This window comes from Pseudonaja textilis, chromosome 3 (genome assembly GCF_049901715.1).
Source record: "Pseudonaja textilis isolate UNSWEBS1 chromosome 3, rPseTex1.2, whole genome shotgun sequence".
In the NCBI taxonomy this organism is placed as follows: domain Eukaryota; kingdom Metazoa; phylum Chordata; class Lepidosauria; order Squamata; family Elapidae; genus Pseudonaja; species Pseudonaja textilis.
The window spans coordinates 75557416-75582011 of record NC_141992.1 but is presented as its reverse complement, the minus strand read 5'-3'; the positions used below and the strand labels follow the sequence as shown (position 1 = coordinate 75582011).

The following is a 24596-nucleotide window of genomic DNA, read 5'->3' as shown; positions in this document are numbered from 1 at the left end:
AGCGATGGCAGCAGCAGTGGGAAACAGGATGGTTCTGTACAAGCTTTGTGGGTTTGTCTGCTCACCCATCACTTGTGCAACCCTGTTCCCATCAGATCATGGCCCAATACCATGGCCCGGGGGTTAGAGACCCTGCCCTAAAGCACCTGTAGCTATCGTAAATTTACACACCACCCTTGGTCACATGACTACATTTCAAGTGCTTGACAACCCATTTACAAATGGTTGCTAAGTCCCCTATGATCACATGATTGCCATTTGCAATCTTCTCTGCTGCTTCCCAAGAAAGTCAGTGGTGAAGCTGGCAGGGAAGGCTGCAAGTGGAGAGGATGGAGGATTTGAGAGCTGTTTCCCCAATGCGCCGAGGTATTTACAACATTGAAAGAATGAAATTCAAATCTGGTGAAATTGCTAATAAATGCCAACTTTCTGAGCCATTCAGAAAGCTGCCTCTCACTAGCATTTGTGGAGGAAGAAATGCCAGTGCCAGCCTTCTGAAATCCTCAGGAGAAGAAATTCTCTTCCAAATCTTCACTTACATTAAATTCTGTAAATGTGATGGCATATTTGAGGATGTTGTTCGTTGTAAGGATTTCCTACAGAAAATCAAACATTTAAAAATCTTTTATTTAAGATACTAATATCTATCTGGAAGAAAGAAGTTTAACTGTCCTTTGGTTTCTCTGCATAAACACTCCCGCCCAATGCAGTGAATTGGATTACATTATCTTCTCCCAGCAAAGTCACTTGGACAGGAGATGCTAGGAGTTGTAATCTGACACATTAGGACACTTGCCAAAGAAAGTAGTTTAAAACTTCTATTGAACAAATGGTATTTATTTAATGTTAATGAATACTAGAATAATACTTCCAAGGTTTTCTTGCAGGACTATTTCAGTTTCATATTATTGTATGTGCTATGCTTATTTCTATTAATTATTTCTGTGGATTTAAATACAGTGTGTGTGTGTGTATCTATATATATCTATATCAGGATACATTAATAATAATATTCAGACTTCTGCCATACAATTATAACTATCTCCTGCATATGCCTCCTAAACCAAATCTCTAAAAATATTATCAAACACATTTAAAATTGTTAAGTTTCGTCATTGTGCAGTACTTTGGAATGTCATTTGGATTATTTATACAATTATTCTAACTGTATAAATACCCTTGGTCATTTATATTGGTCATGCAGACCGAGCCACACCTGTTATAGGAATTTTTTTAGGATTTTACCTTTTTAAAGAAATGACCGAACAATGATAGGGCAACATGTCCTTCATAAGTATTAACAGCCAAGCTATAATGCTTTCAAGGCTGGCATGGCCTACTTCTCCACTGGCAAGATGCATAAATCATAAACTGTTAAAGGACTGAGTCATACAGTAGGGAATCCAAAGCTCATAGCCTATGTTTGTGGCACATTTGATTTTATATGCGTGTATGTGTGTTCTTAAATGCATAGAACTGAATAAAGATGGCATGAAACAGAATATTGGATAATTTATACCTTTATCAAATGTAATAATTTTCCAAGATTTCATATAAAAATGTCCACCATCGAGATGCAACTTATCTAACTGTATAATTTTCCTTTCTGGGAGGTCCTTGTGCAGTAATCTGCCCAAGCAGCTATTATTACAAGGGACTGAGAGTAAATGGAAATTCGTCTATAGATTAATATAATGAAACAAGTATTTGAGCACTACTATTATTCCAAATTCCAATATTGGGAACCATATCCCAAAGTATGGATAATCAGATGCTTCATTCAGTCCAATCCCACAGGCAATACTTTTATTCTTTTTCCTGGATGTCCATCCTCAAAATTGCAATGGTAGAAAAACCTGCCAATTTTCTGCAGAAAATCCAGTAAATAAAAGCCTATTTTTAAAAAATAGCAAAAAAGAGGCTGCAAATTTTCAGCCTGTCTAGCTCAGTGCCGTAGCATGACCTCCTTGTTTCCTAAAGGCCTTCAATGTTTGAACTAATTATAAAAGAAAGTGGCCCTCAGTTACAAGAAAAGTAACTTGGCATGACCCAAGCATTAATAATCATGGAAAAACAACTGTAACCTTGAAGATTTCCCCAAACTTAAATTTTAGATGATTTTGGAAGCCATATTCCTGAGAGTTCATAGAGAATATTTTAACAAATGGCATTTGGATGGGGCAACAACTTGAAAGAGTTGCTCAAGAATTCAGCTTTTTCAATGGACAAGAAGAACCCTAATCTGCTACCCTGATTTGGAGTCAGTCATACAACCTTGTATACTCAAAACATAATAAAACCCAAGCATTTTCTATCACCTTTTCAAGAAGAGCACATGTTTCTCTTTCATGGCTACTTATACATGAAGAATATATTTTAACTGAAGGGAAAAGATACCCCCCTTTCAGGTAGACCAGGTCAGGAAAGAGGCATCACATGCTTACTTTAGGCTATACTAACAGAATTTCGAAGGCCTGACAGGAGGTCTTTTTCACTTTGTCTCGTACCAGTGACAGTCAAGGTGGGCAATCTTGAGCTTCTTTCTCACCCGTTCCTGTACTAAGTTCATATTTCCTGGGCTAAGGTTGAGTTTTTCTAATGGTTGCCACATTTTTTTCAAAATTATTCCAATATTCCTTTAAAATACTGATGAGAAAGGGTTTGTGAAACCCTTATAGTTCCTTCCCTTTTTCCAAAGTGAATCTTTTTTATCCTTTGAGAAGGAGGGAGTAGCAACTAATATGTAGCATTTTTGTCACACAATCACTTAGTCCCTTCAAGGCTTTCAAAGTGGTCTGCTTGAAAATCTAATTTTATTTGCAGAGAAGTTATGAAGAAGCAAGCAATATCCTTGTGTACCAAACCAAACTTCATGGAGGGAGTGGGAGGAGGGTTGAAAGGGAGTTATAATCACAGTCTCATTTTTCCCCTTCATTTTTCTTGAGAAAGAAAGGAAATTGAGATTGCTTTATAAAATTAAAAATAAAGAACTTGGCTCTGAGGTGATGGTTCAGTGCAAAACCATACTTACCTGTGCCTCTTCACTTGTTGTTTTCATACTACAGCATTCAACTGTTGTGTTTCCAATCACTCTTGAGAGGTTTTAGTTGGGCCCTAGTACCTCCTGGTTCCTTCTTTGCACTGACATGATTAAATAGTGGAGTGTGCAGAGTACATAATATGTTGGTGCAGAGGGGAGGAGGGAGAATGTGCTTCTTTGTCAAGAGTTCACTGGAAACATCTGTTCAATCACTGAGAGGCCAAAAAGGCAAGAATAATTTGAGGAAGGGGGAAACAAAGCAATCGAGAAGTTAACACAATACAGCATACTGTTAACCTTTGAAGCACTAGTGAAATGAAGATACTGCTGGCATTAGAAATCAGGCAAAGCAGATGGGGGGGTGGAAATGGGACGTGTCATTTATCCTTTTATAAGTATATGAGATTTTGGGCTGCAAGAAATCTGGAAGATCAGTAGATAGCACCAAAATTTTAGGTATATTTTGCTGCTTTCTAGTAGCACGTGGGATTTTTACAATCCCAATCTGGTAGTCTTATTCTTTTGCATAGCATAAGTAAACTATCAACTTTCCTGTTGCAGTAGGAGAAGCAGATGATCTTAATCATGTCATAAAAAAAAAAGCCCAATGGTTGTGTTCAGACACTACCCTGTTTCCTAGCTGGTGGAAACAGTTCTGTGAAAGTACTTATAAGGACACAGAGATGCCTACACCTAACCTGGAAGTGAGCTTAGAAAGTATGCAACAATGCAACAATGTATTGAACACCTGAGGTTGGAAACCACCAATGTGGCTTGTTAAGAATCCAATTAAGACAAATATGTTTTTAAAATGTTGTATAAATCTGTGCAGATTGGAGTTTTAGTTATATGCAAGATGCTGAAAAGGAATTATCTGTGGGTTTTTTCTTGAATTTCTAGATTAGCAAAATTGGTTCTACAGATGCTAAAACAGGGTAAAATTACTTAGTAATCATTCTCTGGGCACTTACAAGCTGTAAATGTGCACCTAGCGTAAAAGACACTCAGCGTTAGAGTTGCATTCAAAGTCATGTTTTTATAGTTTGTTCAATATTCTGAACACAAAAACTCTCTGCAAACAGAAAGCATATTATTCTTTAGAATAAACTGAAAACTCTGCAGTGAAGATTGCTGGCTTTATTTCAGCATGAAGTTTGCATGATAACAAGCCCTATGTAAGCACCAGAGAAGAAGTATAATGAAATGTGACTGGAACAACATTTTTAACTTTGAAAATGTTTTGATTTGTCAGGCTATCCCATATATCATCATATTGTTCGGTGAAAGATTCAGCTATAACAGTTTCATTATAGATAACCAGCTAGGACTTTGAAGTAGATTGGTGATACTTCACTGACATGTAGACAATTCCATTTAAAGTAGATCTTGTCCAGGAAAGGAAATGCCAAGAGGCACAGCTTCTTTGTTATGGCTCCAGTTCTATGAAAAAGAAATTAGACTTGACCCATTAATGCCACTTTCCAAAACTGATTAAACACAGCTCTTTGCCTGGTGGATAAGAGGACTCCATCTGCTAGTTATGTTACGATACTCTTGTTGTTTTATAAATGTATTTAAGTATTCATTATTAATTGAATTTTAATTTCAGTTGATTAAATTATTTAATTCTTAATGTACACTTGTAAAATGTATATATAATGTACATTTAAGTGTGGTGTATCTGTGTGATAAATCACCGGGCATGCCTTGTAAAGCACTGCAATATATGACAGCCCTAAATACATAAATAAAGCCTGAAAAATGTTAATGGGAAATATATCATTCCTGCAGCCTCCTATCATGATACTTTGGTCTCAGTGTTTGTTCAAGAGCCATGTTGGAAGAAGGTAACAAAATAGGCAAATTAGAATTGTAATCCAGATGTTTACCAAGCAGGTCATTGTGCCAAATGTTTGCGGTCAACAGGATATGGTATACATTTCTGTGAGGTCCAGTTCAGAATCCTTATTGTCCATTTCAGTGTTCAACCAGCCAACTTTGTAGTTAGTTATTTGTAAGACATGTCTAAATTCCCATTCTGTAATATATTAGCTATCCTTCTAAGAGTAATATTTTAAGAATTCCACAATTTTTAATGCTTATCACTTTCTCCTACCTAATTCCACCCCCCCCCACCCCAATTCTGCTGTTAAAATTGTTAAGAATTTGTTCAATCATTGTATAGCCAAACAAAGATTTGGTTTCCCTCTATAAAATTCAAGGTACATTTATTGGTATATGGTTTAATTCAGAAATAATGTTAAATACCGAGTGAGGGTTTTTCTTTTTTAAAAAAATAATCTTGTAGCATTTTAGATAGAATATGAGATGCCAAACCTGAAGATGGCTGTAATAGCATCCAATTTGATTTTTCTTCCATTCAGTCCCACTTGAAAACATATAATCAGTTAAGTATTGGTTAATAAGGATGAGACTAAGAAAAATTCTAAGAGAATCATCTTCAAAGTGTTTAATTGCAATAATATATGCAACGTGGCATCCAAGCTTTATTGGGGTTCTCTTAAAGGCACTTTATTAATCCTAATATATTCCCTATTTGAAACCTAAATTCTCATTGCATCTTGATAACACAAGTTAGATGATCCTGTAGAAGCTACTAGTAATAAAATAGTGCCTAAGACAGGGGTGTGAAACTCAAGGCCTGGGGGCCAAATCCAGCTTGGGTGGGTGCTTAGATCTGGCCCACAGAACTGCCCTGGAAAGAGCGAAGGAACTGCCCATGGTGCCTCTGCCAGTGAAAATGGGCTCCCAATCTCCATTTTCAGTTAAGACAGACTCCTGCAACCCTTGGCTCTGCGGCTCCATTTTCACTGACAGAAGGTTGCAGGAGGCCGTCCCAGCCAAAAACAGAGATTGGGAACCCGTTTTCACTGGCAGAGCACTCGGGCCACCACAGATATCTCTGGCATTGATGTCAAGCTGGCCACGCCTACCCCAGCCCCCTGAGGTCAAACACAACCCTGATGTGGCCCTCAGTGAAATCGAGTTTGACAACCCTGGCCTAAGAGATAGGCATGTAACAGTAATCTGCAATGCATGTCACAATATATTCCATAGAGGCACAAAGTAGGGGCCTAGAACATACTTATCTAGTATTTGTGGTTCATTGCTTTAAAAAATGATCAAAGAAGGAAATGTTTTAGAAAGATGCATCAAAAACCAGAGTATCTATTTTGGAAAGCTATTTGAATGTCAAATCAAGGTTAAGGTGTCCCTTGAATTGAGCTTGGAACTTCATGGACATGCCTGTGTAATTTTTTTTAAAAAAATATTATGGTTTACCATTGTTTCCTTCTCGAATGTTTTTGCCTTTCCAATGTCATCCACTGCCTTGGTTTTTTTTTTCCTGTGAGTTGCTCATCCATGTACAATACCAAACACAAACCTGTCTGTCCACTGATTAAAAAAGCCATGGAACACAAGAAGATATCAATACTGAGTAATGACATGCCCTATATTGAGAGTGATCTACACAACCTTATCAGTGGCATAATCTGGACAATCAGTGAATAATACAAATCAGTGCTGTTGCTCTTGTTGCTCCAACATCCAGCATTGGAACATAAATCTAAGGCTTAATCACACCACCTGGTCACCTAATCCCTTTTTTTTTTTTTGAGGGCAATAATGGATAACTAGTCTTTATTCACTTTGTTTCATTGCAAAAGCAACTACAACGGGTGTTTTCCTGCTGTGGTCTTAAAGTATTTGGTTGTGTGGTTTTACTTCCTTATAAGCTAACTTTAGAAGTTTATTGATTACTTTGCAGAGGAAGATGTCCCCTCAATTCATTTTCAAAGCATTTCCTGAAGAAAGGATTTGATGCCTTGCTTGATTTATTTATTTAACGTATGGCAAATACATGGACTTATAGTGGTTCAAATTTTAATGTCCAGTCCACCCAGCCATTCAAGGATAGGGTGGTCTTTGTTAAAAAAATCAGACACTGGGTCAGTGTAAGCTTTTGATGGGCATTCGGACACAATGTGATGGATATTATATCAAGGAGCACCACAGTCACATTGAGGGGTAGAGACAAGACCCCACTTGAGTCCTGGCAGATACCATGTTGTATACGGATCCTGTTCCAAGTTGACCAATGGAAGGTCAAAACCTGGCACCTTTTCTGTAGGGTCATCTTTGTAACTGCCTGTATCTGGGCATTCAGCAGCCCATTTGGCTTTTCCCTGTGTGTTGATGTCAAAGTTGTTAAACAGCTGTTGTGCGATGCCAGAGAGGGCTTCCTGGATTTAAGCCTGCCAATTGATAGATGAGGAAGATCAGCACGTATAGAAAGAAGTGGGTTTCTCATTGCACTCCTTCACTAAGGCTTCCTGGCTTCGTAGAGCTGGGGATGCAACGTGGCTCAAGATGGGGAGCCAGGAGTAGATTTTATACAACCGCTTATGATGCTCATTGTATCATTTAGTCTAGCATCGATCTTGCTAGTGTAGATTAAGACAAACAGGGGCGCAGTATTCAACTGTGGAGTAGACCAGGGGTGGGCTGCTGGGGGTTTGCAGGGGTTCGGGAGAGCCCCTAGCTAAAATTCTGTACAATTCAGAGAACCCCCAAATCCCACTCCTGACTGGCCTTGCCCATCCCACCCTTCCAAGAAGTCCCCACGAGGCCCATTTTGGATGCAGGTAAGTGCAGGCCGCACGTGGAGGCTCGGGGAGGGCAAAAAACAGGCCTCCCAGAAGTTCAGGAAGGCCAGAAATGGGCCTGTTTCCGGCTTCCAGAGAGCCTCCAGAGCCTGGGGAGGCCATTTTTGCCTTCCCAGAGGCTCAAGAAAAGCCTCCAGACCCAGGGGGCAAAACCGCCCCCCCGCAGGAGGCCAACTAGGCCACGCCCACCATGGCCATGCACACCAAGCAACTGAGCAGAGAACCTTTTGCTAAATTTTTGAAGCCCATCCCGGAGTAGATCAACCCTAGTGCTGATATTCTGAGAGTAGGGGCTTGCTATAAGGATATATCAATAGCACAGTGGTTAGAGTGCTTGTTTTGCATGCAGGATATCCCTGCTTGGAACTCAGCAAAAATAGGGTGCCATTTTATTATGTGTCTTTTCTTTCCCAGGCTTCATTTTTCCTCAACTTTTTTTTTTAAATAAGTCACTTGAGATAATAGGAGATAGTTTTGAAGGCATATTTCAGAGGAACAAATATCGCCCACGTTTTAGCAAGTATATTGCCATGGTTAGTGGTAATATTAAAAAAATATTTTAAAAATATTTTTAATTGTCCAATAATGAATTTGTGCATGGGCAGTCTTTTAATTCCTATCTTCTTCAAAGGGCAGTCTTTTAATTCCTATCTTCTTCAAAGTAATTTAGCTTTTTTTTCTTTGAATCCCACCAGCTGTGCATACTCTTTAAATTACATGGTTGAAAAGATCTACTTTGGTTCATATCATTTCTATACAGGCTGAGTCAAAAAAAGACTTCATTTCTGTTTCCTAAATGCCAGTTTTATGCAGGTTTTGGATATGTGTATTCCCTTAAAAATCACATATTGTGTGTGCAGGGTTTTTAACGAACAAACTAATTCTAGTGCATAAGTTTAAGACTAACTGCATTCCAATCCATTGATTAGTCTCTACTATGCGAATTAGGTTGTTAATAGTCTATAAAAATACAGACTAATACAATTTTTCATTGCAGTTATTAGCTGATCGTAGATTGGTTGTTCTTAACTAGTTGAGCTGATCAACCTGAAACGTGTCTTTCACTTCTTGAAAATAAAAAATAAAAATCAGGAAGAACAAGAGAGCAAGAGTTTCATTATTTAATTCTTGAAGTGTGTGTATGTGTTTATACTCTAAGAAAACTACCAAATTGGAAGTTCAGGTGAAAAGCACCGCATCCTGAGGCTATTTTAATTTACATACCCAGTCCTTACTCAGCAGAACATTATAAAAAGTGAAACTAGATTCGGGTCACATTTTGCTGTTTTTGAACAATTTGTCATATATATTAAATTCTCGTATGCTTTCTCTATCAGACACCTGGTATTCTTCTTTTTCTACTGCATTGCTAAAAACATGCATTTGACTTGCAAGTGAAATGGAAATCAACGTGCATGACAATCTCGCTTTCTCAATACAAATATAGGCATGAATGGATTATTATTTCTTCTGTCGCTTTGTAAATATCAGATTGTATTTTTGTATAAATCATCTTGTTAGAACAGATTAAGGTCCACTACATGTACAATTCACTTTTCCTATAATAGCCAGCAAGTTTCTCTGGGAAACTTACAAATACAACAAAAAGGTTGCTTAGTATTGAACAATTAGGCATACTATATACATGTTTCTTGCTACTAACTATAATAAAAGTAGCTTGGCTGACATTTGGTAGACTGTCAGGGTTATTTACAAATTAACATAGGGTCAGTGAAAAGCCTTCCTTATGGCCAATTTAAAGCCCTATCCATCAGTGGTGGGATTCAAATTTTTTTAATACCGGTTCTGTGGGTTTGGCTTGATGGGCATGGCAGGGGAAGGATACTGTAAAATCTCCAGTCAGAGGTGGTATTTGCCGGTGCTCCAAACTACTCAAAATTTCCACTACTGGTTCTCCATAACTGGTCAGAACCTGCTGAATAACACCTCTGCTCTCTATCTAGTCCAGAGGTGTCAAACTCAATTTCATTGAGGGCCGCATCATGTGCATTATGGTTACCCTCAAAGGGACAGTTACATATACGACTATGGTGACTTACAGCAGCCAAGTGGGTATGGCTGGGTGGGCATGACTGATTTGATGCTGCCTCCTGTGCGCGCACTCCAGGGGGAGCACCTGGACAGACTGGGGTGGCAGGGGCCAAGGTGGCAGGGGCTGGTCCCTTGCTGTTTCCAGGGCAGGCCTCCAGGCCAGATCTAACCACATCACATCCTGGATCTCACCAGCCTTGAGTTTGACATGTCTGATCTAGTCTATAAATTGGTAAAATTTTATTCCAGTGTAACAGGGGTGGGTTTCTACTGGTTCTGTCCGGCTCTGTAGAACTGGTAGCTCTGAAGAGCAGCAGACATAGAACCGGTTCTATGTCTGCTGATGTTTTTGCCCACTACCTACCTGGGCTCTTACCTGATCTCTATTTCCTGATTTTTCAACTTCAGCTGCCAAACGAGGCATAGCTGCAGTTTAAAAAAGCAGGAAAAGAGGGCTGTTTCAAAGGCTGCTCCTCTGCACACAGCGTGCTGATGACAATTTACAGGTGCGCAGCTCGCAGCGTGCAGGGAAGCACATCATAAATCACCAAACCTCGTAAATCCCGAACCGGTAGTTGATTCTGTCATATCCCACCTCTGCAGTGTAACATTTTCTGCGCCCAGTGATGATTCCTGTTCTGCCCAAATACAGAGTTGGCAAATAAATATATTCTTATTTCTGATGTATGGAGTATATCAACAGCAGGAATTGGTGGGTTCCTCTGGATTTGTAGTCTTCCCAGCTCACCACCAACCAGCAGATGTGGAGAAACACCTACCAATCAATCTACTTAACATGGGATGGGGGAATTTAGACAGATGCCTAAACTGTGCCGAACTTTCTAAATTGCTATAATTATTTCACATGGATTGATCTCCTTTCAGAGAGAGGATCAGCATCACAGGTAGTCCTCAACTTGCAGTCACAATTGAGCCCAAAATTTTTGTTGCTAAGTAACACATTTGAGAAGTGAGTTTTGCCCCATTTTATGACTTTTCTTGCCAGAGTTGTTAAGTGAACCATTGCAGTTGTTAAGTTAATGATACAGTTATTAAGTGAATGTGGCTTCCCCATTGACTTTGCTTGTCAGAAGTTCACAAAAGAGGTTCACATGACCCTAAGACACTGAAACCATCATAAATAAGAGCCAGTTGCCAAATGCCTGAATTTTGATCATGTGACCATGGTAATGCTGCAATGGTCATAAGATGAACAATGGCCATAAGTCACTTTTTTCAGTGTTGTTGTAACTTTAAATGTTCACTAAATGAACCGTTGTGTATCAAGGACTATCTGTACTGTTAAGTACTTTAGGCGTTGTTTTGAATATAACTTTTATTTCATTTAAGTACTACAGTTAAGGGGATTCACATATGCACACTTTCACTGATATTTCAAGAACAAACAGAAGGGAAATTTGTCAGAGGATGCACTAAGTCCCCTCACCTCTAGAAAATGATAAATCATGGTAGTCAAGTCTTCCAGGTTTTCTAACTGCAACATGGAATGCATCAGGGTTTAGAACAAAAATGGGATGTCAGCAGTGGTAGTATAAAAATGGTCATAGCTGTTCTGGGCCATGGCTTGCAGAAATTGGCATGAGGAGAGCCAAGTATTCAAAAAACGGATTCAATAATTATGGGGCAGTTCTGTCAACCAGCCCTGCAAGTACTGTATGCTGATCAGAATAAAGTAGTCTCACCACTCAATGAATAATGGTTGTATGTCTTAGGTATTTGATAGGTGTACTATTTCTTAATCTGGAACATCGCAGTCTAGTGTCTAAAGGAGAATACAGAAGATATGGACTGATACTAAAGGCCAGACTAATTGTCTCTTTTCTATTTCATTATATATCAGTTGGTGAGAATGGCCATCACCTTCAGTTATGAGCTGTATGAGTGAGTTGCTTTTCTGCTTCTTTCACATGAATAAGAAAATAGTCTAGACCAGTGATGGTGAACCTATGGCATGCGTGCCAGAAGTGGCACACAGAGCCACTTCTGCCAGCATGCGAGAGGTCACCCAGAAGAGCCCTACTGCTCATGTGCGTGCGCCACACACCCACCAGCTCATTGTCAGGTATCTGATGCGTATACATGGGGGGACGCAGGAGATGCGCACGTATGAGCGTGTAATTTTTGGCACAGGAGCCCCAAAAGGTTAGCCACCACTGGTCTAGACACTGCAGTTAACCATACCTTCCCTCTATGCTTAGCTTACTTGGAAGCTATTTATCAATGTTCCTTGGTTGGATGTAATACATTGTTTAACTCCATAAAGTTTGTTCATATTTCACTTTACAAAGCCTAGATTTGATTGTCCGAATGCAACTATGTATTGTTCAGGGCCCACACCAGCAACTCTCATACTCAGGGTAGGAGTAAAGAATTTTAGCCCTGGAGCCTTCAAGGTCCTTTATGAGATGAGATCTCACCAAGGAATATAGAACTGTATTATTAGAACTGTGATATTTCTTGTGATTTAATGATTGGGTAGTAAAAGCTAAAGAATACCATTTGCAGTCTAACATTGCAAGGGGATTTGGCTGATATTAATGTTTTACTATCTTTCTTTAAGAAAGACAAATACACATTTTTATAAGGAGCCTTTCAAAGGACCTAAATATATGATTGCTGACATTTTGCCTCTAAGGACCATTTTGAACGTATTATCTCCAGAACATTGCCCCAATCTGACTATTTAAAATATAATAAGTTCGGAAAACTCCCTTCAATCTGTTTTCAATTGCAGATCATGGCAACAATTTGAGAGATAACTTTTAATTACAATAATATGAACCACATGGGCAGTTGATTGATGCAAACCTGATGTGTTCTCTTACTTTATTAATCTTTTTAATTAGAGTCAAAAGAATGTTTTATCTGCCGGGAAGGAGATGAGATGGGCCGTGACGGTCTGCTGCACTTCTGTGACTGCAAAAATCTCTTTGCTCACCAGAAATGTCTTTTAACTTGGATACAAAAGGTAGGAGAACTGATGTAGAAACTGGGCTTCCCAATTTTGCATCTTCAGTCTTATACTCTTTCGGTGAAACATCTATTGTGTCACCATTGTGTTATGGATAAAAGTGCAGTAAGACTTCAATGGGATTTTTAAAAAAATGTATTGGATGGATATTGTTTTTCAGAAAAACTTGAAAGGGCAAAATTCTCACACAGCCGTATACTACAAACCATGATGGTGAAAAACATGGCAAAACATGCATTGTAATGTCAGATGCAAACCCCAGCCTTTGTTCTATACAAGAATTAAATCTTGTTGTGGCTTATCCAACCTATTTTAACTTTAGTGTATTGTGTGAATGTAGTCAACACATTTTTTTTCCCTAAATTGTCATCAGATTTGATTAAATAAGAGATACTTCTCAGAGATGCAGATTTATCTATGTTGGAACCAGTAACTAGTATTTTCATTGATTTAATCCCAAAATTTGTGAGGTAGGTAAATCTCACAACCTCTTTGTTCCCACATGAAATTATTACTTTGGGGAAGGGGTTTCTGCAACCATGCAAAACCCTGTTATAATGTCTGCAACCAGAAAAGGTTACTGACTTTTGATCAGTGTATATTTAAGAGTAAAAGGTTTTTTCCCCCTAATCCTCAAGATTTAAATATTACATAAATATTCATTTTTAGGCAGCCATTAAACATTAATGACATCAAAGTAACACCAAAATAACCAAACGTGAATCCTGACATCACAATGCAAGCTCCGTCTTTTTGTACACGTGCCACGATATTTTACTCAAGATTGTAAGGGGTGTGAGTTTCATTTCATCACTTTGTACATATTATACACATTTCAGCACTTGGTCCTTGTGGATCCCATGGATCTGTGAAGAACCTAACAATGCTGCACTTATATTTGCAAGGTATCTTGAATAATTTATTAGTACTTAGATTCTCTTTGATTCTAAAATTTTGAAGTGTTAATGGAATTCAGTAACAAGATAAAACATTGGGATGTTCTGCAAATAGATAGATAGATAGATAGATAGATAGATAGATAGATAGATAGATAGATAGATAGATAGATAGTAGATAGTAGATAGAATATATATTTATACTATATATAATTCTATACTATATATAATAAATAAATGTCATAAACTTAGATTTAATATATGCAACAAATGCACATTTACTTTTGGAAAGATGCTTTTCAAACCATTCGTACAGATGCATTGAATTTGAAGCAGAAATAACCTTAATTAGGTAGCTACCCCTGTATTTAAGAAATCCTTTCTAGAAATAATTTGGAATTGGAACTCCCAACTTTAAGTATAACTTTTGCATAGGAAAGATTTATTCATGAAATGAATAGGACCTACTGAAACAAGCAACACACACAAACACACACACACACACACACACAACACAATGTTGCCAGCCAATCAAGATACAAAAAGAGCCAAAAAATAGACAGAAGATATTAGAAACACCAATCAAGCAGAACACAGCAAACTCCAAGACCAATAAACACAGACCAAGACTCCCAACCAATCAGGATGAAGAAAAAACCATTCTGGCACAGCAATAGGCTGCCCCAAATTTAAATCTGAAATCACTGTAAAAGCCTGACTCACAGATGAACACTATACAGAAGCCTGATGATGGCAGATGAGATTCTGCCAAAATGTTGCTACAGCTTTAAAAGCACAACTACAATGACGTGGGAAAATACCTGAACAAAGCTGAATGCCATACATGTAAGTACCCGTGAAAACTTAAGAAATATATATACACACACACACACACACACACACACACACACACACTATACATATAATGCATTGTGAAGACATGGGAAGTAAATCCATGCTGAACAATAAATGCAGGTTAGGGGGGGCACGTGCTGATAATCTGTGTGTGGGATGGAGACAGAATCTGCAATCAAAGACAGAATAATGTTATTAAAATCGCACATGGTTTTTGTTTTTGTTGGAATATTGACCTGGAGAAGTGGATTAGAAGTAAGGGTCTTCAAAGGAATGACTGGTCAAGTACATTCTTTTCGAAAGCTGAATGAGGTTCATGCCTATCAAAAAAATCCATGGTGTGTAGAAAACAAAATGCGTTTTTAGACTTCCTTAGAATTGCATACTGTATGATAATTACAGTCATAATGTGTCTAACCAGCTCACCTCCTCCTTTCGCTCTCTTTTGTATATCTGTGTTGGTAGAAATCTCTATAAGTAATTATGTGTTTACATGCCTATGTATGCACGTATGCAGGTTTTATAATATCTGGCTATAATGAAGTCTAATTGGAAATGAAAACATTAGAAATTGCTTGATGAGATTTTTAAAGTTTGCAAACATTTGATAAACAGGCCAAAAAAAAAAAAAGAATATGGGAAGGCCAATATTTTTTTAATTTTTTTTTAAAAAATATTAGGCATCTTGTGGGTCCCACACTACATTTATTATTTGTCTACAATTTGCCAAAATTTAAACTAGCACTGATTTAATCCGGCATCCCCTGTAATGTAAGGGATAAAATTCTATTGAGAAATAAATGGCTAGTAAAAAAATAGCACTTTTTTTAACCAGCAGAGTTTTATGCAAATAATTTCTGAGCATTTTTTTATCACTTATTTCCACTAAAGTGGTCTTCTGAGGTGGCCCAAGAGTCTCCCCCCCCCCCCAAAAAAAAAAAAAAAAAAAAGGTAATTTGACTCTACTGTCTACCGTTTAGGAACTCCATGAAATAAATCTAAAGATACTGTGTTTTGTTGTTTCAAAAATATAACATGTGGGAAACAGCTTTCCGGCCCAGAAATGCACATTGTGCCCTCTGAATGACCCCTTGGTGGAGACACTCTTGTGTTTATGAATTAGTAATTCAACAAATGGGTCTCCCCTCATGTTTTCATCTGGAAATATTGCAGTGATCAGAAGGATTGTTTTTGCCCTGTTGTAATAACAGATATAGGTTACTCACAGGCCTGGCTTGTACCACAAAAATAGCCTAGGTTAAAATGGGTAATGTGGTTTGTGGTTTGGTATATTATGGGCATCCAGTCATTGTTTTATTCTGCTGTGTTAACTAGGTTTTGTTTTAAATATGATGTGGATTATTTGTTAGGGCAGAACTGTTAGATGAACATACTCGGTTTTGTTGTCTTTAGTTGGAGGATCAGTATGTTGTGTGAATGGAGAAATAGAAAAACTTCCTTTGTTGTTACAGAAATAGCATGCATTTTTTAGAAATATAAAGCAAAAGATTGAGATTGTAATTTTTTTCTGTATTCTACCGAGCTGAAAATGTCACTACACAGATGTCACTACTTTTTTCTCTTTAGTTTAGTTCTGCACTTCTCTCTTCTTCAACTTTCTTAATTTCTATTTCTATTTGCATTTGATCTTAAAATAAGCCTCAATAAAACTATTAAAAGAAAAGAATTTTTTTTTAAAAAAAATGGCAAATGGTGTTTGCAAGAGTCCACAAGAGGTTGGTTTTTTTTTTTTTTTTGTCCACTGAGTCCTGTGCAGGATTTCTTGCTGTTTGTACAGAAGCTCCATCCTGAGTTTATAGATCCAATGTACATATTTCACATGAAGATTTCTCCCCTCAAAATACTGAGTAAATGTTTAAATATTAGGCCAGAGTAAATGCTATGTTGGAGACTAAGAGTTTACCGCCACTTCAGTTTACTGATGGATATGCTTTTGGCCAGACTTCTAGGTTGTATGACTTCCTTTCAATATGTGCTAATAAGATAACAGATGCAATAAAGAGTTAATAATTTACAGGAGAGCTGTGCTTCAACCTGCCCCCTCAACTCAAGAATATGAGGCTAGTGAGTGTTTTGCAGGTTTCGTTTCATCCCAGGATTCTAAGAACGGTGCTTTGGCAAGTGTTTCTGCAACCGGGTTTGTCGTATCTAACTTATTAAACACCAAATTTAGTAATAATTATTGTAAATTAACCATCTGTTAAAGAGAAGGAATACCTCCCTTAACCCTCACACTGCCAAATGCTTTTTCATGTTGCTTGAAACATTCCGTGGGTGCCAAAAGAATGGAAGTGGCATTAGCCCAAATTTAATGTGGTTTTTTCCCCCCAAATTTTGACTAATTGTTGGAAACTTTTCCCTCCTCACATTTTTTTCCAGTTACTTTGGCTAAACCTTCACAGGAAAGAGACTTTTAAAAACCTAATTATCCTTCCTTATCTTTTCTTCTTCCTCTTCCAAAAATCAATAACATCAACACTTTGTTAGTGTTGCTAGAAGTATCTTTTGCTCCTTGTGAAAGTCTTAGATCTGGGTTTTATAATGTTGAGTAGCTGTGCTTTAAGCTGAAAAGTGCTTTGAAAAGGACTGCTGAAGATATTTCGTAGTTCCCGAGTTATATAACAAGATCTTCCTTTTGGATCATGTATGTCGGTTTAAGAAGCCCAACAGCATATTTAAGGTTAGCCCTACCAATAGTCAAAGTGTGGGACAGATTTTAAATCCTATCAAATGGCTGCAATTTTTTAGTCATTTCAATTATTAAGAAGAATAAGAAAATCATAGTATTTTTTTATTTGTATTTTAACATGACTTTATTGGTCTTCATACTCAAGGTTGATGCTAAGATGATGACTTTTATTAGTTTAGAGTTTGTTGAAAGGACTAGAATTAGAGATAAGAATAGGTTTATAGGGATAACATTTCCATCAAAGGAACCAAAGCTTCTAGGAAAAAAAAGTCAGCAAGAATATACAAAATGGAGTTTTTAAAGTATAGGAAAAAAATGTAACCCAGATCTTAATACAGAATATTCAAGGCTACCTCTTGAAGATAGTAGTTTATTCCATGTACTAAAATATCCTAATTGATGAGCTCCGAAGTGGGCATTTTGTGGGCATTGGTGCAAGGCAGCCTTCCTCTGTTTGTAGCCAAATAAGGGAGGTTATCATAAGTGATCTTTTTTTCTGCTCTTCCTACATCTGTTGTGGGTTATCTGGGAGTAATATTTGATCCTTCTATATATAAAGTGAGGATAAGAATTGCCCTATAGAAACAGATTGTTTGCACCTTAAGCAGTTTCTGGCTCCTACATTAGTTTGTACCAAGGAATTAAAACAAAGCTGTTTAAAACAGTATATTTCATTTATCAACTGTTGCAAAAATTATGTGGAAATTAGCATGTTAGCAAAGAGTTATTGTGGACAAACAAAGCAGAGAATGTGGAATTAAATGAGTTCCATGCAGTAGTCCATAGCACAAGGATAATAGCAAGAACATTAGCCATTTCCATCATAGGTAAAAACAATATCAATTTATCAAAATATAAGCCTGCAGAAACAGTCCATCTAATTATGGAAAATATTTTAGGGACACCTCCTTATGTGGCATTTATGTCATTCCTGGACTGGCTTCATTCTGCTGTGAACCCAAGTTGTTGCCTCTGTTGAGACCTGAACAAACAGCCTAGCTGTAGAGCAAGACAACTTCAACTTCTCTGAAAGTTGAAATTTGCAAATAGAAATGCTGGAGCTGACCCATTTTCAGATCAGCTGTGGTGAAGGCAAACATGGTTGAGCATAAAATAGTTGCTTTGTGTTTGGGGAATGCTAGCAGTGGTGGTATTGAAATACCAATGCTTATAGTGTTGTATGTACACCCACTTTTTTTAATCAGACAGAAGTGATGGACTGCTTAGCTTCAGGATTTCAGAAATGGAAAGACATTCCAGGATTTTCTCCATATAACCAATGAGAATTGAGACCAAGAGGATGGCACAGAAAAATGTATTATAGAAAAGGGAGTAAAATGCTACCCCAGAAGTTTGTTTTATGTATCCTCTTTTCTTTACAGGTTATATTGTCGATAGTAACCATCTTTGGAAAAGATCTCTAATTTGTGCAATTTGATTTTTTAAAATATTTATTGTATTCCTATTGATGATTGTTGTTTTGGTTTATAAGGTATCTGGCAAGAGAATACCAAACAAACAAGATGCCTCATGACACTTGACTAGTAAATTTCTAATTACTACTGTGTTTGAAATACCAGATTATCCTTTTTTCAAATGAGGTACCTTGTCCCATTGCCTCCTTATTAACATATTTTTCAGTCAAACTGCCAGACAATATTGATACTGTAAGTCAGGCAGAGATTATTGTTATTCCATGATATATACATACAATAAATGAAAAAATGAATATTTACCAATCAAGGCTAAAATGTTTTTAAATATTTTTTGGTTGCTGAACTATTATATGGAAAGCATATATACTTGAATCTTGCCACTTGCAAGTATATGTTCCATGTTCTAGGACAATTATTTTTGCTTTTGTTTGTTTATGAGCCATATATGAGTGTGAACAGAAATTGTTTTATTCAGATACCCTGTTCTCATCAAACTTTGCACTGACTTACAAAACTTTTATGATTCAGGAATGCTTTATATGTAACCTTATGCTTAAATAGATCTATGCTTTTCTTGCCATATACTATTTTTAATGACATCATTTAAACATGTACAGTATATTTGCCTTTTTTTGACTGCCTTCTGTGGGTGCCCTTGGCAGCCACTTCAGAGCTTGACACAATTCCTTTAGGCCTTTGCTCCTAGGCTTGTCCAGATCTCACAGAATCTCAAAGCCACTGCTAACAAACTGTAACATTTTAAGGAGCTCCATAGGGACACTTCTCTCACAAACAAACAAAAAAATTGTGGGCTGATTTGTACAGACCAAATTCCACTATCTATATCTCTTTATCCAAACTGATTGTCCCAACATTCCACCACACTCTTCTATATCTAAGAAACAATCAGGAAGGAGATATGTAAATAGCAGTGGCTTGCTGCCACCAGAGTCACAGCTGATTGAGCTTCTAGTATAACAGTTAAATAGAACCTTCAGGAAATCATTACCTTTTTTTTCTCTTTGTGTGAATTGTTTTGAAAATTACCTAGAGAACATTAATGCAGAGAAACAAAACACGCCTGACACCTTGACTCTGATCCCTTGGAAGTCCTACAGTCTGCAAACATTCTTCCGAATTGTTATAGGGAAGAGGGGAAATGAATTACCCAAATTATGCTGCTGATCACAGCAATTTTAAAAGCATCTACGATGGGAAAATATGCCTCGAGTAGTAAGACTTTTCGCTTTCGTAGGTCATGATAAGTTTCCCTGTTGGGATGAAAGGGGGTTTTGAAGAGGAATTTTTGTCATGATCCTGCTGCAGAATGTATTGGTTAACCCCCATTGCCATCTTGTTTCCGTCTTAATGGTCAAATGGTCCCTCCTCTCTCATGGCTTCTATTTTTTAAAAAATAAGAATGTGAAATCCATTCATATATTTCACACAAAATCTTTAATTTTGGACTTTGGGACAAATCTATGTACTCGATTGCATGCCCTTCCCTATTTATATAAATTGCATATATTATTTCTTTCAAACATTTAAATTAGATTTTTTGTTCAGATGTATTGTTCAAGGATTCTAAATAGGATTTCCAGGTGTTTTGCCAATCAGCTTGGTTTCAATAAATTTGCTGTGTCATAGATCAGTAGATCAAATTATGTAACTTTCAGAATCTGGTTTTAGTATCAAAGAATAGTAAATATGATCCAGTGGATATATTTAATCTTTGTCTAAGTCCTACACAAGAAATGTGATTCTTGTATTACTTTCTTGCCTGATGTTTTGACAGTTTTTTGTTTTAAAAATATAATCTGAATAACCCAATTTAGAGAAAAGGAAATTCTACCTACTTTCAAGAATTTTTTAAAAAAATAAATGATCTCCATTTTGTGAAAAAGTAGTTGAGCTCCTCTGCTTTTGTTCAGTCTGTCTTTAATGAAATACAATTCGCACATGAGCAAGATGGCTGACCCAGGAGAGCGAAAGAAGAATTCACTCTTGTCATTTAAAAAAAAATTCATTGTAGTCACTTTTGAAGTGTTAAGATGTAGATTTGAGCATTTCAAATGCTGTGAAATGGAGAACTTCTCAGTTCATTACAGCTGCTGGAGCATGCCTGCCCCTTCTTGGCTGCAAAAATAAAGCCAGGAGTTCAGTTTAGGCTTTGTTGAGAATAACTTGCCATAGTTAGCGATGGACACGTTGGCCAGGAACTCAGCAGGAAAAATGGTTCCTGTATATTGGAATAGTAAATCAGAATGCTTTTGTATTTGCTTATCCTCTTGGCTCCAATATAATACAAGGAACTAATATTTCAGAATTAGCTGAATGTATTTTCTTCTTGAAGCCAGCTCTGTTCCTTGCTTGCCAGGCACATTTCCTGTCAGCACTTCAGAGGTCTTTTTAAAAATAGTTTAATCAAACATTTTAGGCACCTTCTTATCTTTTTTCCTTCCATCTTTCTATTTTAATTTTGTGGACAAATATGATTTGTAACTAGTCCAAAGTCTGACATCTAGATCTTTATGCCCAATTGACATCTCAGAATTAACTGGACTTGCCCAGTATACATACACCCCATTTGGAAACAGTGAGCAAGATCTTAATCCTACAGATGTGAATCAGATCATCAAAAGATATGGAGAAATATATTGATAAAAACTATGCAAATCCTTTGTAAGAATGGGAAAGAACCTACCCAACATATCTTTTAAAATCATTGAAGCAGCCATATCTTTTTTCCAGCTTTGACGAGTTTGGAAAGTTTACTGTCTTTGCATAAGTGTGCACAACAGCCCCTTCATTTCTCTAGGAATTTGGAAGCAGTTAGGAGCAGCTTCTAAACCTACTGCTAAAGTCTGTGGGAAAAAAAAAAGGCTCCTATCTTTGTGAAAAGGGATGCTTTATACATGTATTCTATTTTATTTCTTCCAAGGATTTGCAGATTTGCACAGCTCTATCTGAGGGCATCCCCATTCAACCTTTAAAACTAATTTTTACAAAGACAAAAACATCGGTGGTTTTCTAGTTCTATAGAGCAAATGAAGAAAATATAATTTTAAATGAGAGCACTGTGACTTCTGGGAGACATACTTCAATATGCACCAAGGAACTCTGTCTCTCTCTCTCTCTCTCTCTCTCTCTTTGTCTTACACAATTCTTTATTAATGAAAGCCACATTTTGTTTGTAAAACAAAAGAGAATGGTCCAGTGGCACAAAACAATAATGCAATGAAGGCGCTATTTCATTAAACTGGAATACAGGGATTGGGTTACTAATTTGATGCTTTTAATTTCATATTATAAATTATGTCCTTTCAGAAAGTGGAAGAAAAATATTTCCCATGACAATGGCTACCTACAGATGGTAATACTATATATTTCCCCAGAAAAATGAAAAGTTGAGAGAGGTGCTGGAGAAAACTCCTGCTTAATGTGGTTCCTTAGGAACAGAGAGCAATGCCTATATATCAAAACTGGTTTCCTACATAAAATACCAAATGCTTTCATCCTTTTAATAAGATGCCTATTAACCCAACAATAATAGGAAGAGAAAAAGAGCAGGCAAAAGTATTCAGTGAAAGAATAAGAAACATTCTTCATAAACCTAGATCTTTTGAATTCATTTATGTATTATCTTCTCTAATGTCCATTCTACTTCAAATAAACAAACAAGCCTGAAACACTGCAGATCAATACATCTTTCTTGGAAATATGTCCCTTAAATGGAGGCTTTTCACATTTGAGTAGCTACATAAAAAATTGCACACAAATCCTTTCTTGCAGCTTATCATTGGAGTTTTTGGGTTGGTAGAGTTATATTTTTTTCATGCTTTGGCTTCTTTTCTTGAAATGTCAGCCTAAGAGCAAACTACAAATATGTCAGCTATACTATAAATGTGATATAACTAAATTTGTGATTTCTTCAAAGATATTACTGTGCATGCATGCATACATAACTACATACATACGTACATACATATGACTGTGCCTTTGAATGAGTCTTGATTCCACTGTAGTTTCCTTGACATTTTTCAGAAATGATTTGCCTTCACCTTTTTCTTAGAGCTGAGAGAAATAGACTAGCCCAAAATCAACTAACTGACAATGTACCTAATGCAGGATTAGAATTCAAAGTCTCCCAGTTTCAAGCCCAATGTCTTTAACACATCAAACAGGCTCTCATTTTTATCAATTCAATACGCTAAGCCAAAGAAGAAGAATATGCAGGTCGTGTGTGGCCCACAGTGTTTCCCCAGATTGCACTAATGCAATTTGGCAACAAAGAAAAATTCCCAAGAAGAGCTTCAATGGGCTTAACACGCCTGTCAAAACTTAATAAAAAAGAATTAAAAAATTATTTGAATAGGACAGTCCTGTGCAAAAAAAAAACTTGTCTAAAGCCAAAGCAATTAATAATTCTATTTAACAGGAATAAAACAAGCCAAGAAGTGATGCTTTCCTGAAACCCTGCTCATGGCATTATTAAATCTTCCTGGAGTATGTGGGGGATTGATACTAACCCAGAGGCAGAATTTGTTCCCTTTCCCTGCTCAGGAGGTGGATGTAATAGAATGTGTGGATGACCTTGGGGGACGAGAGAAAGAGATATTGCCTAGGAAACAATCAGACAAGAGGAAGGGGAGCCTCACGTGAACTTAGTGGTCACAGAAAAAAAACCTTAGGAAGGACTTTCCATAATTGATCAGATAGCTAAAAGTGGCCATGGAAAGTTTGTACCTTCAGACTTCCAAGATTCTGTTAATGTTAGCCTTACAATAAAGTACACTTACTCATCTGGTTGTGTTTTCTGTCTGGAGTACCTGGGAAGAGCGGCTGGAAGAGAAAGAGGCAGCCAGTTTGATCAGCTGATCTGAGGTATTGTGAAAGCAGAAGAGACTGTTGCTTATTTAAATCAGTTCCTCTGCTCTTCTTATCAAAGGTATGAAAATTGGTGTTGGGTTTTGTATCCCAAGAGACAAAGTAAAGCATCTGAGTCAGTCCAACAGAGGAAGATGTCCTCTGGCTCATGCAGCAAGCTATCTTGACCCTGGTGGGCTTATAATTATACACTTGAGCTCCAGTTGCTGCAAAACGTGAATGCTAGGCTGCTAACTGATGCAAGGTTACCTCGATGACCTGGGTTGCCAATTGCTCTTATAGGCACAATTGAAAGTAGCGCAGTCAAAACTGAGCTTAAGACTCTGCCCTTTAAGTCATATATTGCTGTATATTCTGTCCTGATTATCAGAATGATCGCTTCTCCATTTGGGAATCTCTTCAGCCATTAAGACTTACAAATAAGAACCTCCCCAATCTGAGGCTCAAGTATTGTTGATCATGTCGAAACAGTTCTTCTGTGTCACTTCTCGAAAATGAATCCTCCAAGGAATGTCTGCCACATCTCTTTCACTGACTTCATTAAAAGTCAGTGATGCTCTTGTTTGTGTTTTATGTGTTCTTCTGTTATTATTTCCTGATATTTTGTGGCATTTTAAAGTAGGAGCCACCTCGAATACTCATGCCAAACTTGAAGGCAGCTAATAAGCCAAGCCAATCACATTAGCAAATGTACTGAAAACAGTTATCTAAAGCACAGATGTGTTTTGGCCATGAAGATGATGTGTATTGCATGATAATGAATCAGGCCTCGTACACACATTCCATATGCACATCTGCATGACATGTTTTCTTCCCCCTATCCCTAGTCTCAATGCAGTGCAGGTGCTGGAAAGAGAAAATTAAAACCCTCACATCCTATTTGATGGCCCCCTTGAAAAGTGAACAGATAAATTCCATTAAGATTGACCTTATTTGAGTCAGCCCTGATATTTGATGTCAGAATAGATATTTTGGTAACATGATTTAAAGAGTAACTACAGGAATGCAAGTTGTCCATTAAGCAAAATAAACCCATATAT

At 37.2% G+C, this 24596-nt stretch overlaps 1 protein-coding gene across 2 annotated transcripts in view; it reads left to right on the top strand.

Annotated features, from left to right (window-relative positions):
* The window catches only part of LOC148126168 (uncharacterized), a 278790-nt gene that overhangs the window by 18342 nt on the left and 235852 nt on the right, over positions 1 to 24596 (top strand). For both annotated transcript variants that reach the window (XM_087930129.1, XM_087930131.1), the window contains exon 2: positions 12648 to 12769. In XM_087930129.1, coding sequence (XP_087786255.1) covers positions 12648 to 12769 — 122 coding nt within the window. The remainder of the gene's footprint in view (positions 1 to 12647; positions 12770 to 24596) is intronic.